Source organism: Amia ocellicauda, chromosome 4, assembly GCF_036373705.1.
Source record: "Amia ocellicauda isolate fAmiCal2 chromosome 4, fAmiCal2.hap1, whole genome shotgun sequence".
In the NCBI taxonomy this organism is placed as follows: Eukaryota; Metazoa; Chordata; class Actinopteri; order Amiiformes; family Amiidae; genus Amia; species Amia ocellicauda.
Window position 1 is genome coordinate 46,099,970 of NC_089853.1, and position 25,105 is coordinate 46,125,074.

Consider the following 25,105-nt stretch of genomic DNA (forward strand, 5'->3'; position numbering starts at 1 on the left):
AGGCTTCTGTGATTAAGGGGTTTAAAAATAAAACCAGCTCTTTATCCTCTGTCTTTAAGGGAAAAAATAAAACAAAAAAATCCTTCCCAGTGCTGAACAAATTATAAAAGGAAATATCCGCGAGTAGGCGGCAGTGTGATATCTCATAACGACACAGAAGACCAATCTGTGGAGCAGTTACTGCTGTGGAGAGCAATTACTGCACGCCCACACCATTCTGCCAGCTTCCCCGATTCCCCTGGCTGCATTGTTCTCCGTACAGCTTGTTTCTCAAGCAGGGGAATGAAAAGAGGAGGGGGGTGTTGAGTGGATGGGGGGGTGGGGGGTGCAGTCGTGTGCAGTGTGTGCATTATTCAGTTGTCTTGGCTCTAAATATAGTAACTGCGGCGTTCTCCTCCTGTGGGGGTGTAGGGAATGGATTTCTTCTCTCCGAGCAGCTATAGATAGTAAGGTCAGGCTGCCAATCCAAGAGAGAGAGAGCACAATTGCTGCTGAAAAGAGTGCAGAAGTCGATAGCCCTGGTCAGCTTTATTCCCATCCCCTGCCCACGAAATGCTCCTTTGGGAGAACAATTAGCTCAGAGTGTGAAAATGAGATTCTGCGGGCCGTGATGAAATGATGGGTTCGTGCTGGGGGGTTATAGTTGCTCACTGTGGGCTGTGGCTAAATTTAGTAGGTGAGGGATCCTCTCGCACGAGAGACGGACATGCCTTGTTGCTGTACTGCCCGAGCTGGAACGTACGAGCACACAGGGTCCAGTCTGGAACCAGCACAGGAGTTTGGACTCCTGTTATTCACACAAACAGAATGAGCACTGAAATGTTCAATCTCCCTGCGACACAGACTGAACAGGTGCCACTAGCCTGCAAACAGGGCCATTACGAGGCTGAATCTGTGGAATAACACAGGTATCCTGAGCTTTGCAAAGACTCTCCTCCCCTCCTGAAGTTCCCAGCATTATCATACTGTTTAAGACAACTACACAGGCCCTTTATAGAAAGGAGATGTTCAGCAGAGATTCTCTATCAGTCTACAGGTGTTTGTGGGTCAGGGACGTACTCTCGATTCAATTGAATTTTTCGTTCGGCTTGAGAACAGATCAATACAGAGCGCTTTGCTTTGCTTTGCAGAGTATGAGAAAGGCAGGAACAAAACAACTAAAGAACGGCTGCTGTTAAGAACGTTCTGTGCCACAACACTATCTGCTATCAACCCACGATGAAACTGGTATCCTTAATTAACATCGTTGACAAAGAACTGATTCAATCTCTCAGCTCTGTAGCTCAGGCAGATCTACCAAGACACACGTTATGCTGGGATTCAAACATCAAGCCGAAGTACTACCGCTCCTTCCAAAGAGTCGACTCTTTTGTCTGACTGTAGATTTGTGGTTTTCTCAGCATCTCATTCCACTCTCCCCCCGGACAGAGCTCACCCTGAGAGGAACACAACCGAATCCTGACCGAATCCCCTTGTCAGATTAACAAGGAAACACGTTACCTGACATTTGTACCATAGTAACTTACTCGGAGTGGGGTTACTAGTGGGGTGTCAATCAGTTTGGGCCCCATTTGTAATTGCTGGCATGTGTCAAAGGGTAGGCTTTGCACACTAGTTCTAGGACTAGGACTTCAAGACACAGGCACTACCGCAAAGCCAAAACTGTTTCCCCTCAGCATCTCACGACACCCTTCTAGATTGGAAGTCTACACTCCTCTGAGTCATGTAGTCTGTTGTCTCAATTTTTCCTAGTACAGTGTGTCCATGTATCAATCACTTTACAATTTAACATCCCTCTAATTGATGGATTTTTATTCCATCAACAACAACTCAAACAGAAAAAAATCACGATTACACCATTAAATGTCAGAAATGCTAGACAAATTGCTTTTAATTGGCAATCCCCAAGGACACATCACCACTGAGCAGCACAGGCCCTGCATTGGGACCTCCTAGCTGCAATATTACATGAAACACACTACAGTCAGTATTGGAGGCCACACATCTTAAAACAGCTACCAGTGCAGTTGTCTTGGTGCACCCTGTTGAGCACAGTCCACAACACTGGGCCCCCCACCTCCGTCATCACCTCCAATAATAACAAAGTCCTTCCATCTGAAAAGGCAATACTAGAGCACCAATCTCCCTCACAACCAGGCTTGCCACATCTAATGTAATTACTGGATTTCCTAATGTTATCCTAATTCACTTCAGAACTCCTCTGCGTTTCCTTTTGTTCTTTTTCAAAAGCCAAGAAAACAAAGAAAACAGCTAATTACAACCGACAGGAGTTTCCCTCCACATCTAATTTCCAGTTGCAGAATCTCTAATACAGTCGTCACCGAGAGCCTCAGACACAAACAAGTCACCGTTCGCTCTTCATTTCCGCTTTCCTCTACTGAAGATGACAGCACTTTTTCATTTCTATGTGCTTTATGCTCCTTTTTCTCCTCCTCCTGCCTGTTGCCTGGTGCTCCCTGACCGTGCTGCATCTTTAGACCAGTCAGCACTTCTCATTATGCAATATTGATTTCATCTGTGGCACATTATGAAAGCTACTGTTTGGGTTTCGCTTTCACAGCATTGTAACACTGTGCTTGGGCCGTTCTGCAATATGTGTTTCGGCCTTGTAAGTATTGCTCCAGCTAAGAATAGCCATCAGTTATTGTCAGAGGTGAGGCTCGCTAGGGGTAACAGGCTGCTTCAGCGCAGGGTAAAACGCATCGCACGCTGTTGTGAAAATTCACAGCTCCGTTGATTGAAGACCAATGCAGACAGTTAGAAAGCTTGTGGAAGGGAATTTAACATGAAGGGGAATCCAGCTTTACACAGAACACACCCACTCGCTGACCACGGTTTCTCCTGGTCAAATTAACGGGAATAATATTGGGTATAATAATAATATAATTTAATATAATGTTTTATTAATCCATGTATTGGCTGGATCTCACCCGCTGCTGTTCTGACACAGACTGCATAGCCCACCAGCATGAAACAATGAGGAACAGCCCCAGTGGGAGTCCTGCTTATATCACCATCACCAGCCTTCCCTTTCCTTTGAGAGAGAGAGAGGATGGGGGGAGAGCGATTCATCACAAATCCCTCCCCCCACCACTTCTCTCGCTCTTTGTCCCTCTCTCGCGCTCAGTTCGCCCATGCAAATCTATCTGAAACTCAGGCTATTTCAGGGTCTGTGAATGAAGATTGGTTCTGGTTTCCTGTCCCCCCACCTCCCCTCCCACTATCATTTAGGTCGTCTCCGAATTTAACTGGAGAAGGGGGTTAGCAGGTGCCCCTGTTACGGGTGTATTCAGTTATAGATGCTGCTCAAACGTCACTGTGAACATTTTCCATCGGAGATCTTGGAGAAAATCAGATCGAATCCCACCGAGATCAACAGGGAAGCAAGTCGAGGGGCGATTGAACTGTAAATATGCATCCGCAGCACATCGTAACAGGGAAACTCTCAAATACATATTTCAGAGATTAGGGTGATGAGTGAAATGCAGTATGCTGTACTTGTCACACAAAAAGCACTGAATCTATGTATTACAGAGGGCCTGAATGCCACATAATCCTTACCAGTGTTCAGTTTGTACAGTATACAAGCAGCCCAGAAACAACACAGTCAGAGATCAACACATTAATCAGGAATGTAATCCTCCCTCTGTATTTCTTATACCTCCCTAAAACAAGTCGCTCTATCCCTCAAAATAACTTATATAAGGCTTGGAAATCTTCAGATTAAGACATCCATTCTCCTACTTTGCTACACTGCGTCCAAGCACATAATGCTTATAAAACCAGCCTATTTAAAGAAGCAGAAATTAATTTCAGCCTTCTCCTTAAGAGACAAATATAGACTTTTTTTTATCCTCTCTCTCTATCTTGTCATTTCCGTAGAAAACCTTCACTGGGAATTAGTGGTGGAAGAATGACATGATGCTTTCGACTCAATGATGGATAATTAGTGCTTAAATTTAGACCAGCGCACAACCCTACAGCGGCTTAATGTCTCTATTTGTTTTGGATTTCATCCACAAACTCATACAAGAGAAGAGTGCAGGCACTGGAGTTAATGAGAAATGAATAAGTGTCTGTACGATAAAAAGGACTGAAGAAGAGAACCAAAGTGCAACAGCATTGTGGAATTAGTAGTTCAAAGAATCTGCCCACTAAATACTAAATGTTCAAACATTTCCCTTTGAAATCATCCCTCCGTATCAGACTAATCAGACAAAAACCCAGGGCTGAGTTACTGCACCACTCTTATGAGGTATGTGAGATATTTAGCTTTTAGGGTATTCAGAGATAATTAAAACTACATTTCCCACAAGGTCAAGAGGCAATTGAAATGGTCAACTGTAATATCCTGGAGTTCATGAGGCTGACATCATCTCAGGAGTCTCAGCTCCACAGATATCAAAAGGTGCTTTTCGACACAATTCCCTCATTTAACCAGGTATGGCAATACATTCTCCCTGGGAGACATGAGCCGCACAAACACAAGGCCGGGATATCCAAACACAAAGGCCTGCCTTCAACATGTCAGTCTTGGTACTGCGTTAATATGGTGTGTAACACAGCATCCAACACAAAAGGGAGGTGGCACACGCACAGTATTTGGTAGCTCGGGAATTATGGATCATGCAGGGCCTGATTAATAATAATAAAGATGGGGGAGTGGAGGTCTTGTGGGGAAATTGGGCAATTGCCACAGTGCTTTGAAAGTCAATACCATTTTTTTTTTAGTGCAGATGGTACATGGAGGGGGACAACTTACTTGGAGAGCTTCATTTCGATCTGCTGCCGGATCTCCTGGCGCTCCTCGTCGGTGCGCACGGGGAAGATGTTGCGCTCTTCCAGCTCCTGCTTGCTGGGCCGGTTCCTCAGCTTCACTGCCAGCAGCTCCTTCCTCATCCTCCGCGGCAACGTACCTGCACACGCATGCACACACACATGCACACACAGAACCACACGCTCAGTCTCTGCACACTGCCTCATCCCCTGCTCCAATTTCCTTCCTCAATTCTACTTGTGCTTATCTTTTTAAGTTTTCTTTTGGCACACCACAGTGCCTGGACACACATTTTCTGACTCTCTTTCCTTTCATTTTTATTTTCTCTCTTCCCCCTTTCCTGTCTAATTTAATTCCCCAAACCCCAGACTCCCTGACTCCGTGTCCCCCACAGGCCAGGCCAAAGAGGCAGAGCTGGCTAGTCGCTGTCCCCCCTTCCTCATCAGGTTCAGACCACTCTATGCGATACTGGCACCGTGTCTTCCTGGGGACTCACCTGAGATGACCGACTCGTTCCAGCTGTCCTGGTCGTGGGGAACCCCCGACGCGTCCGTCCGGCAATCTTCCAGCCGCATGTTCTCCTTGTTCTCGTCCGAGTCTTTCTTGCCCTCCGTGTCCCCCGCGGTGTCCTTCTCTTGGCTGGAGGTGCGGGACAGCCGCCCGTCTGACCTCCTCTTGGGGGATGACCGGATGTCCTTCCCATGGAAGCTGTGGAGACAGTGGCAGACAGCGCCCCTTAACACACTGCTCTCTGACCATCGCTAAGAGACGTATCACCCCTCTGCCCAAGAACACACTGGTCGCTGGGGTTGTTAGGTGACACTCTTTGAAAACCCCCTCACCTGTCCTGCCGGTGTTTGGTGGCCAGAGCACGATGCAGCTCCTCGATGACCCGACTGGGGGGCAGAGGGGGGTGGATGATGCCCAGGTGAGGGGACCCCGAGGGGGTGGAGTGTTGCCCTCGCAGGGTGGCAGAAGCCTGGCACTCCAGGACTCTCACTGGCTCTTTGGGTAAGACGGAGTTCCTCTGAAGGGGGGAAGGGGGCAGTTTCCCACTGGGGTCCACCTGAGATCCTGCAGAAGGGACAACACGAGAGACACGAGTCAATCCTGCAGAACTGCTCCTTTCCTCACAGGAATTTAAATAAAAAAGGACAGTGTTTGGAAACATCAAGCTGCACATAATGAAATCACCACCGTCCCTTTTTAAGCAAAAAAAATAACCAGATCCAAAACAAATATGAATGTAATAGCTTTCCATTAACAAAAGGAAGCATAGAAAAAACACTAACTTAAAACAACAGTGTCTGTCTTTGTTCTAAGTGTGAAATGAAGAACGCTTTCTAATATAATTGTAAATATAATTATAAACTCGTAAGCATTCTGTGTTGTGGTGCTGCCTTGTTCTTGGTAAGACATAAAATAAAAGCTTTCTTATTGAGTTTGTGGGATAGCAACTGGTCACAGGCTCTCACTCTCTATAGACTAGCCCATTTCTCGTTTCGCACTCCTGTGTTGTCACGGTGTACTCACCATCCAGGCTGCCCAGTCTGCTGAGCAGTTTGGCCGGCAGCCCTGGCGCCACCGGAGGACTGTGATCTCCCTCTGGCGTGGCACCCCCTCCCTTCTCTCCCCCCTCCTGGCCTTCTGCTGCCCCCTGGTCAGCGCTGTCAGCCGGAGGAGCTGCGGGAGGGTCCTCCTCCTCCGAGTTGGGGCTCAGGTCCTCTGCCGTCTCGCTGTCCCCCGGGGAGTCCCGCACTGAGAGGAGGAGTGGACAGGGGACACACGGTCAACTCACCCCACCAATGCAATACAGTACCGATGCAGAAAAGGAATTCTGCATTATATTGACATTATCACATTCATACCAAGCTTGGGAGGATTTTCATTACTCCTAGCAGGTTCGAAATCCATTTTTACTATTTTGGTTCTTTAGTATTTCTACTTCTGTATTTCATCATTGAATTTGTTCCCTACTTAGCTCAACCCCAACAGCACTGATCAACTGCATGCTCTGAGCAAATGCGATCCTGCTGGCTTTTATCCCTGTCTCTGTCGCCACCTTGTGGTAACCAGACCACATGCATCCACTATGTCACATTATGTTATTGTTAATTTGACATTCTGTGCTGTGCCACAAATGCCTGTTTCTTCATAGGAGGTGGATGTAAATTGAGAAGTACAAATCACATTTGCTTTCTTATGGCCCATATTACTTTAGCAGTTGAAACATGTGTGTCTGTATGCTTAAAAATCACCCGCAAAACTTTGGAACATGAAAGAATGACCACAAAACCTGCAATCCTTTCAAACAGCTCATTTGGGCAATAAAGTGCAGCGAAGTGATATTTTTTATTTTCAGGGAGTCCTAATCCTGATCTGTTTGAGTCTGAGTCTAGCCCCCGCTCTGCGTACCTGTGGACGGGTTGTCGTCATCGGAGCCCAGGTCCTCCAGGGTGTTGATGTTGACCAGTGGGGCAAGAGACTCCTCCTCCCTCTCCTCCCCGTCCGACGAGCCCTGTGTCGAGGTGTCGGGGTCGTCAAAGCTCCCCCCGCAGGCCAACGCAGAGTCTGCAGCAGAGAATGGGAATGTAAACACGGGAATACAACATGAAGGAGCCACCATATTAGACCTTATTCAGCCCCAAACCAACCCTTTCAGTTAAAGCAGAACATAGCTTGATACTTTAATAATGAAAGTTGAATATGCACAAGCAGCTTTTAATTAAAATGTGGCAGTTCATCCTGGATATAGGTTTAAAATATGTGGCGATAGATCTACCAGTCAAATAGTAAAACTGTCTGCTGATTTTTGTTTTTGCTACAACTCAATGTTAACTTATTGAGATATGGTTCAGTCAATTTCAGATTCATCCTCCTCAACTTCTTTAAGTAGTATGAGTGTGTGGGCATACTGATAGGGCACTAACCCTTCTTAGGCAATCTCTCACCCTCTCATACCGCTGTGCCGTATTCTTCCCCTCACTCACCTGCATCCACCATCTCAGCCAGCCCCTTCCTCACCAGCTCGTCTCGGCTCTGTCGTGCGGCTGCCTTCCTCTCCAGAGCTGCACGGGAGAGAGATACTCTTCATGAATTCACTGTAACTTGCAGATGCTCAGACCTCTAAGGTCAATCAGTTCCTCAGAACCAGAAATCCCCAATGAATGCACTGATGTGTGGAAAGAGGGGGCGCTGTGCGATAGGAAGTCTTTGCTAATGAGAAATAAATTGCTTCTACGGTCCTGAACAATCCCACAGCGCTACTGCAATGAGAAGAGATGCCAACCCAGGTGCCCTCACAATATTTCAATGCAGGCTTTCCCAGTATGGCCTTCCCTCTGTCCCCCTCCACATTCATTAATTTGGAGATTCATGCCAGAAGGTGCAACACTTCAGTGTGTAGGAAGTCAGTCCTTTCCTATCTGTAAACTGCATTTGCATCCTTTGGGATGAAACCCACACTGCAATTACACTATAATTACCAACCCCCCACTGTCCTCACCCGTCGAGTTCTGCTTCAGCTTCTCGTTTTTCTTTTTCCTCCACTTCCAGGGCTTGAAGATGCGTCCCAGAGTGGCCAGCTTACTGTTTCGGCGGATGGGCGGTGTTCGCACCCCCGAAACCAGGCAGCCAGAGTGTAGCGCCCTCTGCTGGTCCATCACATCTACAGCAGGCAGGAGAGGGAGAGACAGAGTCAGCCCGACAGCCCACTTTGGAACGGGCCGGGCCGGACACAGCATGGAGCAAACAGGAAGTCACAGCAGCCAGAGCGCTAATGCTCTCTTTCAAGGATCCACTGAAGACATAGGCATAGATGCTTAGTTTCCATATTTTTTTCTGCACCTCAAATGAATCAGTCATGAACGGTGATAATAATTATGACAAAACATCTATTCTTCTATTTAAAGCAGTCCGTCCTGTTAAAGAGCACAAAACATGGTCCTAAGGATCCAACACTGGTTGCACCTCTGAAATCGCTCGCCTGAATTCAGCGATGCTCTGGCAACCTCTAGTGGGAGAACTAAAAATAGATGCTATCCATGGGTATAATACGGGTCCTTTACAACGAACCCTGATCAAAGGTCAACAGATTGAGTCAGGTTTGTGAGTTGCCTGTGCAGAAAGGGAAAAAAAAAGAGAGTAGCACCACAGACACAGCAGGCAGATACCAGGTGACAGCAGTCCCCCCGTCTCAACACAGCTATCAGCCGACTGTTGAAATGAATCCCTAGTTGAGAAACAAGCTAATCTAGGTTACTCTGGGTCTGGTCTGACAGTCCTCCTCTGTAGACAGACAAGGCCACCAGAGGTGAACTCGCACAGTGCTGTTTCACTTTTCTCCCCGAAAGAAGAGGCACTGTTTATGCAGAAGAAAAAAAAAAAAAATGAATCAGCGCCAGGCAGCAAGACACAAGCCCGCATTGTGTCGTGTCAAAGGGCTCAGTCACAGTTTCTCGCTGCGTTTCGAAAACAATCACTTCCATTTAGAGAAAGCAGGAGTCATCAAAGGAAATCAAGTTGGCTCTTTATCTTCTGCCCAGAACCAAAACAAGAAAGCAAGACTCGTCTGTATGAAACAGAAGATGGGGGGTTGTAGGTCTGTGTTAGGATGGTATACTCCCTCTGTAAGACTCTACAAAAACTGTTATTGTCCCCCTACAACCACACACACACACACACATACACCTAATATAAACTAGTATGTATGCTGAACAAACAATATTGCATTCCCACAGTCTGCTGCAAGGTCAACTCGGGGTCTTTTGCACGTGTTAGCCAAGCAAGGTTCAAAGATCAGAAAAAAGAGGAAAACTAACTGAAATTCTCAACTGCAATAAAATACAGAAGAAGAACACATAAAGCTTAATAAAACACACAGCCTGCTCTGACTAAAAAGACATTCATTTGTCGTTTTCAAGTGCACTTCTGTGGAGGCAGGCTGCTGGGAGAGAGGAGCACATTTCCCCTGGCGAAAGGAGAACCAAAATAAGCTTTGTGTTTCGCAACTAGACGCAGCACACCCACAGTCTGGCTGTGACAGAGTACTGGGCCCTCTGGGGAAGATTATTACAGCTGAGCCGTGGGTTGTTGTTTTTTTTTTGTCTCATTGCTTTATATACGTCTGTATTTTCTTGCCTAACCCCCTCCCGCAGACGAGGAGAGGAGCTGTGGCTTGGGGACACAGGTGTGAACGAGAACTAAATCGTATACAGGTCTAGCACAGACCCATCACTACGCACGGACAAGGCCGAATCGGGAGCCGCCTCCTCCTGCTCTCAGTGCGCCCATCATTTCAGTCATGTGTGCATTGCCACTTTGCATGGCAGCTCCCTTTATTTGACCCCTGAAGATTTTCTCAAGGAGGGAGTCAGGCTGCCATCCCCCCACAGGGCAAAGGGATAAAAAAATAAAACCTCCGCTGATTAGAATGATCTAGTAAGCAACTACTGCAGATATTCAACATCAAATTCATTGCATCAGACAGTGGTCTAAGAGGCAAATGGAGGCTTTATGCTCAAAGAGTTGCAGGTCACCCTGTCTCGTTTCAGCTGCTAAAATAAAGTCTACGTCATTTTCTTCACAACCTGGCACAGTCTCTAAACCGAGACATTATTTATAGATCCTGTGCAATCAGTGTGAGTTTGCCTTGGTGCAGGGGTTCTGTCCTTGAGCCTGCTGGCTGTATGAAGCCTTTCACAGCTTGCTGGAGAATTGCCAGCTACAGATGCTGCCATCCCATCAGGGTTTGGAGGGAGGCGTTTCCATAGAGGCTATGAGTGATGTCAGACAGACCGCCACAGCGAGGACACATCCTCTGTAATGCTTGCACGCTGACCACTTGAAAGCGATTGTACTGGCCTGAATAAATACAAAAAGGCAGTGGAGTGTGAACACGTGGACACAACAATTACAAGCGCATTACTTGAGTAGCTGAAGGAACAAGAAGTGCTACCACTCAGGGTGAATAGGTACCGTGGAAAATTTGGACAACAGGTGAGTGCCCGTTCAAATATGGTAGCGCCCTGTACTGGTACTTCATACTAAGTGGGAACTTCCCCTTATGAAAAAAGAATGATAATAAACAAACCCAAGCCGCAGTTGTTATGAGCTGTGAGACAGAATTGGCTAAATAATTGAAAGGAACAGGAGTAGAGAGAGTTTAGTCGGGCAGGCAGGCTGAATGTAAGCGACTGGGCCTTCACATCGTATCCATAAGTGTGAGATGTGTGTGGGGGCTGAGAACGCTAGCCCCTCTAGCAATGGCTTTACTTGGTCTCACCCAGGGGGAGGCAGCACTCGATTGGGAACAAACGGAAGCAGGTCAGATGTCTGGTTTTTGTCTGCCTGACTAACCGTCAGACGAAATCCAGGTCAGGCCTAGAGAAACTCAAGCAGCAGGGCCCAGGGTCAGCCGGCAGTTGCCATGGATACTCACAAAAAGCACCTTGAAGGCTCGGCACACTGCACATGTGTGGAAAGGGGTGGGGGGGGTAAACTGGGAGAGGAGGCTTTCGTTGGGGGAGGGGTGTGGGGTGCAGTAGGGTGGGGGGGGGGTTGTTGCCATACTGAGAGATCCAAAGACTAGGAAAAATTAACCAATCCTGTAACACCAATGTATAATGCAGTAGAAGGGCTTCTCTGTGTGTTTGTTTTTCCAATTCGAGAAGGTCTTTCAAAATTTAAAGTAAAACTAAGCTGGGCTGCCCGACAATAACTGTCAAAGAATGGTGAATGGATTTATATATGGTTCGTTGTGGTTCTCACAGAGCCTGGTGCATTTTAAAACCGTCCACAGCAATATGAACAGCCACACATTTCGGGAGATTTTGAAATCCAAACCAAGCCCACAGATACAGGAAAAACTATTTTATAGCCGAGGCCTACAAATATCCCCTTTTCAAAACACACATCTTAGTTGCATGGAAGATTTACAGCAAGGCCCCAAGCAATTTAAAAGACATTATTCATAAACACGTTTGTTTTTCTGTAAAAGCCTTCCATGATATTATAACATTAAGAATTAGACAAAGCCTTAATCTGAATATCTTTTTCAATATTAGGATTTCCTTTCAGTCATTAAAAAGCAATCTGATACAGTTAGATGGCAACAGAAGGGAAGAGGGCTTTGGTGCATTTTTTCCCTGCATAAATTGCACAAGTCAGTAAACAAACAAGCACCTTCCCTTCTTGTGCAGATACTGCGCCGGAGCCCTTCACTTTTGCTACCTCACTCGATGGTTTGTGACTGAATCCGACCCCGCAGACCCCCTGCATCAAACCGGCCCCTTGGTAGACTAACACCGTCTCTTGGCACACATTGTGCACGTTATGTTTGAGCCCAGGCAATGCCATCGTTACATGCATGCGATTCCTGCAGAGCGACCTGCTCTGCACCACGGATCCGATGCGAGTATCTGTGCACTGTATAGGTACCTACACTAGAGCCCGGTATATAACAGTTAGTACAATACCCAGGCATTGAGCAAACGCGCAACTAGAGCTCAATTCTAGTTTAGAAAACATCCACCTGGATTACTATGCCTGTGACTGTGATGCCTTCTGGGCATGGCACCCCGGGACGCACGCCGAAAGCATGGCACACCCCTCCCGGGCAGATGATCGGCATCCATATTTCTCTCAGATCTCTCTTGAGGAAAGCGAAGTCCTACAGACCCCCCCCAAACCCCGCAACACGTCACTCACTCACTTTTCGTTAGTCGGTTTTGTCTTTGTACTCCTGCGTCTTCAAGAGCATCCTTTTCGCTTTTGGAAACCTGTACCGTGCGTTTGGTGCCTGCTGCCCCGCGGTCTGATCTGATGCCTTGGTAGGAATGAAACAAAAAAGACAGGAAAGAAAAGGTGCTACAGGGCAAGCGTGAAAAGCTTGAGGATGTTCCCTTGTGATGGGTTGGTGGGGGGGGGGGGAGTTCAAGAAATGTTACAGACAACAGAACTAGCCGGAACGAAAAGCCAATTACATTCTGTATCCCCGGCACGGAGCGCCCGTCGCTTATAGCACAGTCAGCACATTGGATCCCACAACAGCTCCTCCAGCCACACATTTTTACCGCAACCAACAGCTCTGCCTTAACCCTTGCTTTCCCAGGCTGCTTTAATACCACCCCTCCTCCCCCTGAATCAATCCACTCATGCAGCACAGCTGAAAAGGCGATTAAAAAAATGCTAGCCTTTGCTCAAGTGTCTGGCTTAATGTCACCATTCATCAAAGCTTGTATTTATGTATGAATGTATCCCCGCAAGGGTGGAATCGTCTCATTTTGGCGAGAGGGGAATTAAAATAGTCTGGAAAGAGACTGAATGATATATGATTTTTCTTGCACAACGTTGATAAATGGAGGGCTTTTTTGTTGCCTTTTTAGTTTAACTATCCATCATGTGTGCACCGAGAAAATAATCCACACTTTCATGTAACCATCTGTAAGCTTTCAGTCTTTTTCTGATCTTTTGAATTGTGCTAAATCTGGTCACAGTGCCATCTTTGATGTTATGGAGGCCAAGTCTAGAACATAAGCATCATCTTATGGCCTCCAAAACCCCACGTAGAGTGAGACAACCCCATATACCCCTACCCCATATATCTATGTAACAATCATGCATGCATTTTAATATACAGGATAAACATTACTTATTTTACTCTATGAAGGATAAACATTCAAAGGATGATCTTGATTAGAAACTGCCAAGTCTTTGCATCTGACAGCGCAGCCATGATGCACTTATGCATATGAGGGGGTAATTAAGTTTGGTTTCATCGGGTCCATTAAGGATCTGACTGATGGCTCAACAGCGAGTGCTACAGGTCGTGAAATAGGTGGTGAGAAACAGAGATATCAAGGAGGTTGACGGTGGGTGTGGGCTGCCATGTTTTTGAAGCTCAGTTCAATCATCCGTGGGCCTGTAGACAAAAAGGCAATTCTCTAGTGCATACAGGCATCCTAGAAAATACAAAATCTCCCTGATTCTACAGCCTGTTTCCATATATGTAATCTGGCATGGCAATCCATATTTAATACAGAGTAAAACCCATTTGATTTGGCATATTGAGTCTGAGCTAAGGCTTAGGTTGGTGTTAAGGATTAGGGTCGCAGTTATGGCTGGACCAGGCTTAAGGATACAGGGGTGTAAGAATATTTTACTGCATGTAAGTAGATACATGCACAACCACTGGAAAGTTGCTTTGGAGACATGATTCCCAATAAGGATTATATGCATGCTATAATTAATATGCATCATGTTCATTATTTTTATTCCTACACCTCTCTCTGGATTGTTTCTACAATATACAGCAGATGGTGTTGGTTCCAAGAAATAGACCTTATGGACAATGTTAACTTATATCCCTCCTCCCAACTGAGAGTCTCTGTTTTTGGGGTGCTGTAATAATCCACCAAGTGCCAAATGTGCATCCTGGGGGTTGTCGGCTACTGTAAATAAAGGAGTATAATAAATTGGTTGTGTCCCATTTCTTTGGCCAATTTGAAATGGAGCTCATGCAATATTTAGAGCATGTTATTAAAAATGCACCACCGAACGGGGATATAGAAAGCTCGTTGCCGTAGGAAAATTTAAAGCAGTGTTGTGTCCCTGGGGCATGGGCCAGCGATGGTTGTTTCCAACGCATTTAATCAAATAGTTTTTAATTACTTTAAATCATGTTACTGTGTTATTGTACTCATTTCCACTTTAAGGTATATGTGGAGACGTTCGGTCTGTCCCCAACATCTGTGCTTGACCTGAGTGTGACCAGGCACTGAACGGCAGAGATATCAGACTCCATTGAAATAGTCTGATCATTTTTGTGTACACCTACTCAATGTATGAATAGGCATTGCTTACAGCATAGTCTGTTGGCTTGGCAGCCCCTTGCAATTATGTAACATATCAGTTTCTAGCTTGACTTATGACATCACTCCTGTAGAAGAATACTGAGATTCATTCTGTCATGCATTAGTCTAGTCAGAATGTGGTATTTGTATTACATTGCAAGAGACGACCAAGCTATCAGACAAATTCATTCCATTCACTCGCACACACACACACACACACACATATATAAATAGGAGATCCGAATGCTGAGCCTGTCGGAAGTGTGTGTGGTAAAGTCTTAGCGAAGTGCACAGGACTGGATTAATAAGATACAATGCTGCTCTTGCCACATTATTAATTTATTTATTTTCTACAAGGAAAATAAGCCGGTTTTATCAGAGAGCTCCTCGTGAATGCCTTCAGGGGCAAATCAACATCTTATTCATCCATATCAACTCCCCTTTCCTAGTCTGGCACAGAAATAGCAGCTTGTTTTTGTATTACACGGCAAGCAGGGTTTGAAAACACTCGAAACTTTTGTGCGTCCAGCCCACAGACTCAGGCACCTGCAGCTGTTTGGAAATGAAATGCCACTTGGGGAACAGAAAGAGAGGTGCACATTCTTACTGATCAGGGTCAGTAATGCTGATTGCACTGTCATGGTCCTGTGACAGAGAGCTGGACTGAATTGAAGCCCTTGAAGTACAAATTGTAAAAGTCTATTACATATGTGATGTTATAAGCCGCCCATCATATTTAGCCAATCCCAACTATAGTCTAACTACCCCCCCTCATCCATGAAACCATGTCCACCTTCTTTGTGCCTCTGACCCACTGAGTCACTCTGGGAGATGCTATTCCCTCATGTGACAAGCCCCCTCCTCTCCCCTCCCTGTGTGCTGCAATCAGCCCCGAACTCTGACTCTGCTGGTGTTTTTTCCGCCCTGAACAACAGCCACTGTCACTCCTCAGGGCTTGCAGAGCCCGAGGCCTGAGGAGGTGAGGCCACTTAGTCACTCACAGCCAGCAATATGCCGGCACACAGCAGCTACGCCTGATGGCTTGTAAGGAATATTCTGTGAAGGATTAGGCAAGAGAGAGATAGCGGGTGAAAGTCTGTCGGCAGAGTTGGAAAGCTTAGGGGATCCACTGTAATAGTATTAGGAGATATGGCTCCCAACCTTCTTTCGTTCGCAGAGCTATCAGTATTAGCCCCAGAGGTGAGCTCAGAGAAGGAAATCACCTGGATTAGTAACCAATGCCCCCTGTCTCGAGACTACAATGCAACCCTGATTGCCTCTCTCTATCCCTGTCTTATAATGAAGGCTATTAAGAATGTATTCTAATTAGGGTTTAGCAAGGAAGTAATTTCCATCTACAATATCAAAAACAGGATTATAAAGAAGGGAAGTGGAGTTGGGGAGAAGCACCCAGTGCTATTTTTGGCATTGATGAAGAAACCCACCAACTACCAACATACTACATACATTAAATTAGTATTAAAAAATGTTCTGCAGGATCTGTTTTTAATGGTATAGTTTATATTTGAAGCAACTTTTATACAAAGGCAGTAAAGAAGCACATATCTGTCTACAAAATCCCAGGACTTTTACAAAGAAACAATATATATGTAATACGCACACGCTTAATTATTAAACTGAAATGCACAATTTACAACAAGTGTTACTGTTGCACATTCATTGCGATGCGGTGCAATTAGGTTTGTTATGGGGGAACATTATCACAGTCTGTGTTCTGAGGGTTGTGGGATTGATTGGCCATGAGACTCCCTAAGCATTAGTACACATCTATTTGCGGAAATCTGCCTGTTTTAAAGTCCCTAGTTGGCCGTGAAATTTCTTAACTTTTGCTGTTTTGTATTAGAATCTGATTAGCAATGAATCCAATTAACCTCTGTTTTCCTCAGGTTGGTTCACATGTTTCTTTGAGTTTGCCAGACAGCTGCAAAGTGCGCTGCAGAGGAACAGCAAACTCTCTGATTTGCCTTCCCTCAAGTACATTACATGTTTATTGAAACATGTTATCTTTGAGAGATTGTCATATTCTCAGATCAGGTGGTCATTAGACCCTTTATAGCTGGTTTGTATACTGATCCAGTCTACCCAGAAGGACCCAATTAAATATGCAGCCTGATTCTGGTGTAATGTGGTGAGAGTGTTGCTGCATTTTGGGAGCCAGGCCTGGGCATCTACTTGTGGTTCTGAGTGTTTTGCCAGTGATTTGTACCTGGTATGAAATAAAGAGACAGACTGGGAAATTCCATTGTGAGAACACACTGCTTGCACTCCTGCAATAGAACTAATTTTATGATTGGAACCATTTGATAATATTTGTCTTACCTCAAACACTGATAAAGACTTAATTCCTCTAGGATTGTTCATGAAGGCAAAATCTACCCCCAGGATATAGTGAAACTGGTCTCTCTGGAGCTATATACACCACAGGGAACTTTATGATTTGCCCCTAGTGTTGAGGGTATTGTGGAGACTCTGATAATGAGCATTTCCACTCATCCACACCATTGAAGGAAGGATGCTGTGCACACTAATTTAATAACTACTGCTATACACTGAAACTAGCTTTCTATAAAGAAAAAAACAAAAACCTGCTGTTAAAAATCTATTTGTTGCTTAATTTTCCCCCCGTCCCCAATTCCTGCCTTTAATCAGTCAGGTTTCAGAGAATACACCTACCCCACATAAACAAAAAGCAATGTTTTCTTAAAAGTAGGAAAAATCAGCTTGAACTGTATCCATGGGGGGATATGATGATGTATTATTTATTAATGGTCACAGCATAAAGCTAAAGCTCAGTTTTGTTATTGAAAGGTTTTTTAGTTATTATTTTTCCATCTTTCTTTGGCTCTTCTGTTCCATGGCACCTAGTGGGACCAGGTGGGTGTGTTCTCATGTGCAATTTATTTCTGTTATTCAGCCTTGAATTTATTCGGGTCAATGCATGAAAGATTTATAAAACATATAATAATATCTGGATGCCTCAAAGCTCTCTCCCATCCGTCCCCTTGTGGATGAGATGAGTCCACAGCAGAGTAACCGGGCAGAATCTCCCCCAGTCCCCCCCAGCCGGCAAAGACACACACACGCTGACACACATACACACTGATATGGCCCCTAAAACAGAAACATGTCCTTCCTCAATGCCCAGCAGTAACGGCATACAATGTTAACAGAACACACATGCATGCAGATCGCAAACACTGACACGCATAAATACGTGCATGACCCTCCCACGCACTAAAAACACAAACACATGGCACACTGACTCACTCCAGAGAAACACATAGAGTGACTCATACAGAACACAAGACCAGGCTGCCGAACATGCATGCAGGGAAATATTGAGACCCTGGCATACCACACAGGACTGTAGGAATACTGTATACCAATATCTGCCAATATTTGTATAACAATATCTCTCTCTACCTCACACACACGCTAATTGTATTGAAATAAGTGCATTAAAAGGTCATTGTCAATAATATTGGATAATTGGAATGGTGGAAGAGTCCCATAGGGGACTTTTTTCATACATTTAATTCATAATAAGATGTAGAGAGGGTAAAGGGCTTCACATTTGCACTTTCAACCTTTAATCTTGACAACAAAGAGGAGGAAAAATGCCTGCTGCTTTAATTTGTTATTGGGGCTAATCTGCCCAACCTAACCCTGCTCCTCTGCTAAAATATTACACATCCTTTGGTCAGTGAGCAATAAACTATATTAGTCAGTGGTACTCCATGATATTACAACAGTTTCATGTAGGGCTTACATGGGAACCAAACAGACCATGAGAGAACCATTTAAATACAGTGCATGATCGCAGTCAAGTCAGGGGCACTCGCTCCCACCCACACAAAAACACACACACTGTCCAACATGCACAAACACAGACACTCAGGAACCATCCCCTTTCAACAGGAAACAAACACAGCAAACTCTCGTAATGCAATTGACTCCCACACAATTTCAAATATACAAACACACACATGCATTTGTGGGGAGGGGGGGAGCAGCTAGAGTGGCAGACAGGGTCCAGGTGACTGTAAGACATTAGATTGAGTATAGAATAAAGTCCAGTTCTCCAGACCACATACCACATGTCTGAATGAGGCTTGACATTTAGTTTGGCCTCATATCTGTATCTTAATTTGAGTTATAAATATAAAAAAATATACATATTTGGTTTTGTCTTATTTATTTAATTTGTGTGTTTAATTGTTTTTTGTTGTTGTTGCACAGCTGACTCTCTCAGACAGTCACTTGCAGACAGATCAGAGCAGCGTTTGTCTCGGTATCATTTCTTTGGTCCCATGCTGTGGAGCTGTCCTCGGTACTGAAAGTAGCTGGTACTTCAAATCAAGGACAAGGCCAGGGAGACTAACCATCCCTAACAAAACTGCTGGGCAAAAGAGAGGCTCTTAAGATGTGTTATTATTATTAATAATATTAATATAATAATAATAACATAATAATAATAATAATAATAATAATAATAATAATAATAATAATAATATACCTAGTAGCAGAATAAGAAGCCCCATTATTGAACTTTCAATTTCAGTTCTTGCAACAATTACATTCTTTATTAGAACATTAACAACAACAATAATAATAATAATAATGTCTCCTGGGGGTATTTAAAGGCAGAATTGCTGAATATCACCTGGTTTTACTATAATAATGACATACATCTCCTACTGTTTTCCTCGCTGGTGTTATTTTCTGAAGTCGTTGTGTCAGTTGACATCTTCTTATTTTATTTTATTATAGAACTTGTCTTGCCCATCTCCTGTGCCGTACCCTGGAGTGCAACCCTCTGCCCCTGTCTGTTTGGGGCTCCCCGTGATGCAACCATTTGTATCTCCTCTCCACAAACTGAATTCAGGAAGAGGATTGGCTGGGGGCTTGGGGTGGGGGGTGGCATCATGCTTCTCTCTGACTCCTGTCTTTGTGACTTTCTGTGGTGCTGAAGTCAATGACATCTGTGCTTGTGTTTCAGGGAGGAGGATAGCAGTGGGAGAGGGGCAGGATGTGTGTGTGTGTTTTGGGGGGTTGGCTTTGAGGGAGATAGGAAATATTGGATTACAGTTCTGGCTTGCGACTCTAGTCCTGGTTTTCATCGCAGCCACCTTGACTGCTGTGCCTGGCCTTCCCAGTGCCGACTCCAGGCACCATTTCACAGCCTAATTATTGTGTGCACATTTCCACTCTGCAGGCCATTACAGTAGATTTGCGAGACCATTTCCCAAGTGTCTGGCTTTACCTCCACCGCGGTGTCATCGTTTTGCCAACTCGAATGCTCGCGATTAATCAAGGAACTGCAGAAAGTGGAGCGAGAGAGCATTCATTAGAACTCAAACTCTGCAGCTCAATTTGCTCTTGGCATTGTTAGGGGGGCTTTGTTTGCTGCCAGAGAGAAGGAGCCCATCATATTTAGAAACAATACAAATAAAACTCTCCTTGTTAGTAAAGCTGTAATAAGCAGAAATAAATCTTCTTTCATGTATTCTTTCTCTATGGTTCCCAAATTACTCTTGTCTAGAAGAATCCTGGCAATCCATGTTTCACTGAAAATAGAACAACCAAAGTACATTTATTGTTAGGGGTTATTAAAAAAAATGCTCCCTGGCATTTCTATAACAAATGCAGTGATTGTTAGGACAGATCTTAAACAAGGCACTGAATAAAATGTATGAGCTGCCTTAAAGTACTGGAAGGATGTTTGACTGTATCTATAGCTGTACCGTACAGCAATGAAACCCGACTTGTCACTTTGATGTGTAAACTGCATAAAATAGCCTAAAATAATATCGCAAAAAAAACATTATTTCCATCCTTTCTACACATAAAGCCGAACACGTCTCTTTTGGCCTGTGGAGCCCTGAAGAAAGCATACCCATTCATATCTCTGTACGTATATGTAAGCTCGTCAAACTCAATTGCTGGAACCGTGCCTGTTTAGAGAGATAGAAACGACTCAACTCTAAAGATCTAAATAATTATTAAAAAAAAACATGCCTATCCACTTGATTTCCTGTCAAGCTATATATTTGTCCCCAGAATTTATCTTTTCATCCCTTCTGAGTCAGTGAATTTTGATCAGCCTGTGCTGTTTCCTCAGCCCTCCTCTCTCCTTCCATGAAAACTCCTTTGTTCTCTCCCAGTCTCCTCCCCCCCTCCTTCCTCTCCACCTCCTAGCCCCCCACCCCTCCTTCCTTCTCCTTCCCGCTCTCTCTTTCTCCCGTTTCTTACCCTCTCATCCTCCTTTGAAAGGTTACCATGGTAAACCAGACTTTCATTTACATAAGACAAAGCTTTCATATGGCATTCCCTGCACTTGTGTTGTTTACCATATTCCAGGCCATGCTTGTTTTTTCTCTATACCATATACAGCCAAACGCTGCTTTAAAAGAAAAGGAGTATAAGAAATAATATAACAAATAAATAAAACAACACATCAGGATGTTTCTTTCAAACTAATGATAGGACAGGTGACCTTCAATTGAACATTTGCAGGCCACACCTCCCCCCTCGTCAGCAAGGTAGCTGCTGGATTCGACACAAAAGGCCAGTTAGATCACTCACTAATGCAGCAAAACATTTCTCTGTTCTTCACCTTGCTTGGCTTTGACCTTACATTTGTTTTCCATTGAATGTCTTCCTTTCTGTCCCTCTGGCACTTTGAATCATTCCTCACCCTTCAGAATTCACTCTTTCCTCATCGCTCCTAGTCAGACAAAAGCAGTAACACAGAGCTGTATCGTGTGCAGGTAGCTCTGGCCTGGGCCGAGAGTCTTGATTCACTTTTCTGGATGTGTTATTATAAACCTTACCTGTTCATTAAATAAATGTTGTCCTTTTCTTGTTTTTCTAAATCCCCAATTTTGTTCCACTGAGCCCATGACAGCAGTGTCTGGTGTTACAGCTTTACTCCTGGAGTGTGAAGTTGTGTGATTTTAAACTTTGTGTCTATCCCCACCTTCCCAGAGTCTTTGTCTTCTTTAGTGAATGATGATGATGATGATGATGATGATTGCAATTAGTAGTAGTAACAGTAGTAGCTATGGTAGTACTATTAATATGATTATTGTTATTAATATCCCAAACTCTAGAGCAATTGGAAGCTCTTTGTCTCAGTTGACTGAAATATTAATGAAAGGCCAGTCATAAACACACATCCCGTGCTCTGAAGGGATCGATTCATCTTCATTGTTGCATGTCTCCGCACAAACCCGCCCCCGAGCCTCTTCACCTAATTACAGCCAATAAATCAGCACTGTGTTGCTCCTGTGTGGCCGGGAGGCAGGGGCCTCGGGCTGTACCTGGGAGCAGGTGGGCACGGAGCAGCCTGGGAGGCAGGAGCTTTGAAGATGGAAGCTGGGCCTCGGTTCCTGTGCCGCTCCCCCTTGCTCCTACTAAGCTGCTTCAGCGTTGCCTGCCACATCTGCTGTCCACTCCTGATTTGCATCCCCTACGGGCTACTGCTGCTGCTGCTTTCTCTGCCAGTTAATGAGTGGCCTGAGACAGCGCAGTGATGTCATTCTGACGAGAGGCGCTGTGGGGGAGGGGTGGGGGGTGGGGGTGCACATTAAGGAGAGGGCTCTGGCACATGAGCGAGCTACAGCTGCCCTGAACAACACAGCAGTCCAGATTAATGCTAACATCCTACAGGAGAAGGAAAGTACCCAAACCTGTGGAGTATTGCTGGCACGATCGCCCATAGCATGAAGGATTCCACTTCAGTTGCCTTTCAAATTGGCTTATCATAGTTGGCCATTCATTGTGATAAGAATTCATTAGCATTCAGTAAAAACAATTAGATTTGATGCTCATGCTGATATGCAGACTTATGACACTCTTGTGCTTTATATCAAAATCAATATGTACCTCACACATCCCCACCCCCAAAACCCACCGCTTTCAAACACCAGGAACAGGATACATTTAGCTGTAATTCATATTTACGACTTGGAGCCACACCCACTTGTGTAGGTACCACTCACACATAAAAAAGCAAGGGGACTGCAGATCAGTTTCTGGGACACAAAGACCTGCAGGGCTGATCAGTTTGACTTTATATATACAGAAAGACATGCAATAAGATCGTAGAACCTATTCTAATATTCATGGTTTTGTTAATTTTCTTGGGGTAGCAGCTTGTAAGAGTAATGCAACACAACAAGATCAGACCAGTGGAAGACAGACATGGCCATCAGTGTGTCAGGAAGGCAAAGGTACCCTACAGCACAGTGTAGGCAGTAATAAAGTTCCCAAAATATCCAATATCCTGAAAAAAAAAAGTGAATATCATGTTTCTGTGTCAGTTGGTACCCTGCACAGTTCATTCCTAAAGTTGTGAGGCTGCGACATTTACATAACGTTTGTATGTACAGCTCTTAAATGGGACATGGGTCTATTTTTTTTTTCATATAAGAACGATAATAAAAACTTTTAGGATGAATATGGAACTGTAAACCTGTAAAAAAAAAAAAAAAGTATGGAAAGACTCTGGGACAACCTCCTCTTCCATCTCACTTGAGTTATCGATTACAAACTAGCCACTGTTTTCCTCTTGCCTATCTTAGAAAACTGCTGCCCCTCCCCAAGGATCCACAAGTGTTCCTCCAAAGCAAAAGCTATCCAAACGATCACCAGAGAGCAGCACCACACAGACTGGCGGGCCCAACACAAGGCCGCGCACATGCTTTTGGCGGAGGCAATACGGCAAACACCACAGTGATGTGCCGCTTCTCATCTGTAGCCATTTAAGGCTATGAGCATTGAGCTGCCAGCCTCTGTTAGCGATTTCCCTTTGTGCTTGTGTTTCCTCAGAATGCACAGAATTAATCACAGCCCTGCATATTCACCAACACAAACAGACCAAGGGGCTATTTATAGCTGCTCGTTAATAAAACATGAGCTCTGTCAATTTAGATACAGGGGTCTAATCTTCCACATCAGGCTGCCTGCTTGTTTTGCTGTATAAAGTGATAAAAAAAGAATAGAAGTCAGAGAAGCTTTGATCTAACACTGCGGAAAGTTAATCCAATAGAATCCAATGCCATCTGAGTCTCTGGATGCCACTGAGAGTTAATCCAGGCACTACGGGATTGTGGAGACACCTGAGGGAGGGGGCAGAAGGAAAGCAGGGAGACACATTTCTGATAAGCGGCAGCCCCTGACGCCAGCAAATGCACACAAACTGGACCAGCATTCAGCTGAAATCCCCCTCTGAAACCACAGAACAAACTATTCAAAGCAAAGGCATTCATCTCTCTCCCAATGCACTGTCAGACAGGAAGGTGTTGTCCGCTCCACAATTTTTGTGTTGCTGAGGTTACAAATAACTACCCCACTCACCCACCCAGAAACATTATCCTAACAATAATAATAAAACAATAAGTTAGTTCATCTTAAAAAATAACAGAAACCATTATACAATAAGAGTCTATATACCCTCTTCTACCCCCATTACTGAAATTGGCCTTTCTCAAACTGGAATGGCTACAAACATTGATTCATATCCTGCTTGTGGTTCATCAATCAGCATTATGAGTTTGCTTTACTCAGCTGTACTGCAGAATACAACGTACAGAATAAAATAGCTGCCCAGCGTCGCAGAAATCCATAGCATAACTCTGTTTTTGTTCTAATTTCAACAGGTAGGAAACAAAACCCATGAAGGCTTCATCAGACTATGAGATATTTTGAATTCTCCTGCAGAGTGAGAATTGTATGCTGGGTATTTGAGGCACTTAGCTACCTTACTGAACCCTCATTAAGAGACAAATTCAGTACTGCTATCTGTGAAGTGCCTCAGTATCACACTTCCTATTTTGATCAAGGGAGTCTTCTGGTGCGATTTGACACCGTAATGGTTGGTACTGCTTCCTGGGGGAACCTGTGACTGCAGGGGAGTCAGACAGTCAATGAAACCTCAGGTGACATTATCAGGGTGTCGCACAGGTGGGATGGGAATGAGGCACACAGAGTGAGCAGCTGCTTTGTATGTGAAACAAGTTGCCATTAAAATGCTGGGTTTATTAACATTGCATTGGCACCAATGGGGGCTTCCATCCATTCTCATAATCTTCCATCCCTAGAGCATCTCTCAGTTTCCAACAACAAAACAAATCATGACTACATGGTTATGTCTCTGTTTCGCCACCAATTTCATTGTGAAGAAGGACACAGAAGTCGAAACAATTTATGATCATCTCACCAACCATCTCCTGTTTGACTTTCCGCCTAATTTATGGATGTGCGTTCCTCATCATTAATGCTGCTCCCTAGATCAGACCTGAGGACCTCATTGCTCAGATAGTGTCTTCAGTTCCTATTGACAGATCCTATATGCCCCTGACCAACTCTGCAGGCCTTAACAAAACTCAGAATCACTCTGTGCCATTTTTTGGTAGGTTTAGTTTGTGTAGTA

General features: G+C 44.6%; 1 protein-coding gene across 2 annotated transcripts in view; it reads right to left on the bottom strand.

Annotated features, from left to right (window-relative positions):
* Positions 1–25,105, bottom strand: part of LOC136748638 (phosphatase and actin regulator 3) — a 48,639-nt gene that overhangs the window by 16,219 nt on the left and 7,315 nt on the right. The window contains exons 1-8 of one of the 2 annotated variants that reach the window (XM_066702557.1): positions 12,510–12,694; positions 8,304–8,465; positions 7,789–7,866; positions 7,214–7,369; positions 6,332–6,556; positions 5,641–5,872; positions 5,295–5,506; positions 4,784–4,937 (exon numbers count right to left, since the gene is read on the bottom strand). In XM_066702557.1, the coding sequence (XP_066558654.1) occupies positions 4,784–4,937; positions 5,295–5,506; positions 5,641–5,872; positions 6,332–6,556; positions 7,214–7,369; positions 7,789–7,866; positions 8,304–8,460 (1,214 nt within the window). In that variant the 5' untranslated portion in view covers positions 8,461–8,465; positions 12,510–12,694. Of the gene's footprint in view, positions 1–4,783; positions 4,938–5,294; positions 5,507–5,640; positions 5,873–6,331; positions 6,557–7,213; positions 7,370–7,788; positions 7,867–8,303; positions 8,466–12,509; positions 12,695–25,105 lie in introns of those variants that run through there. The other variant, XM_066702556.1, reaches the window with a different exon arrangement.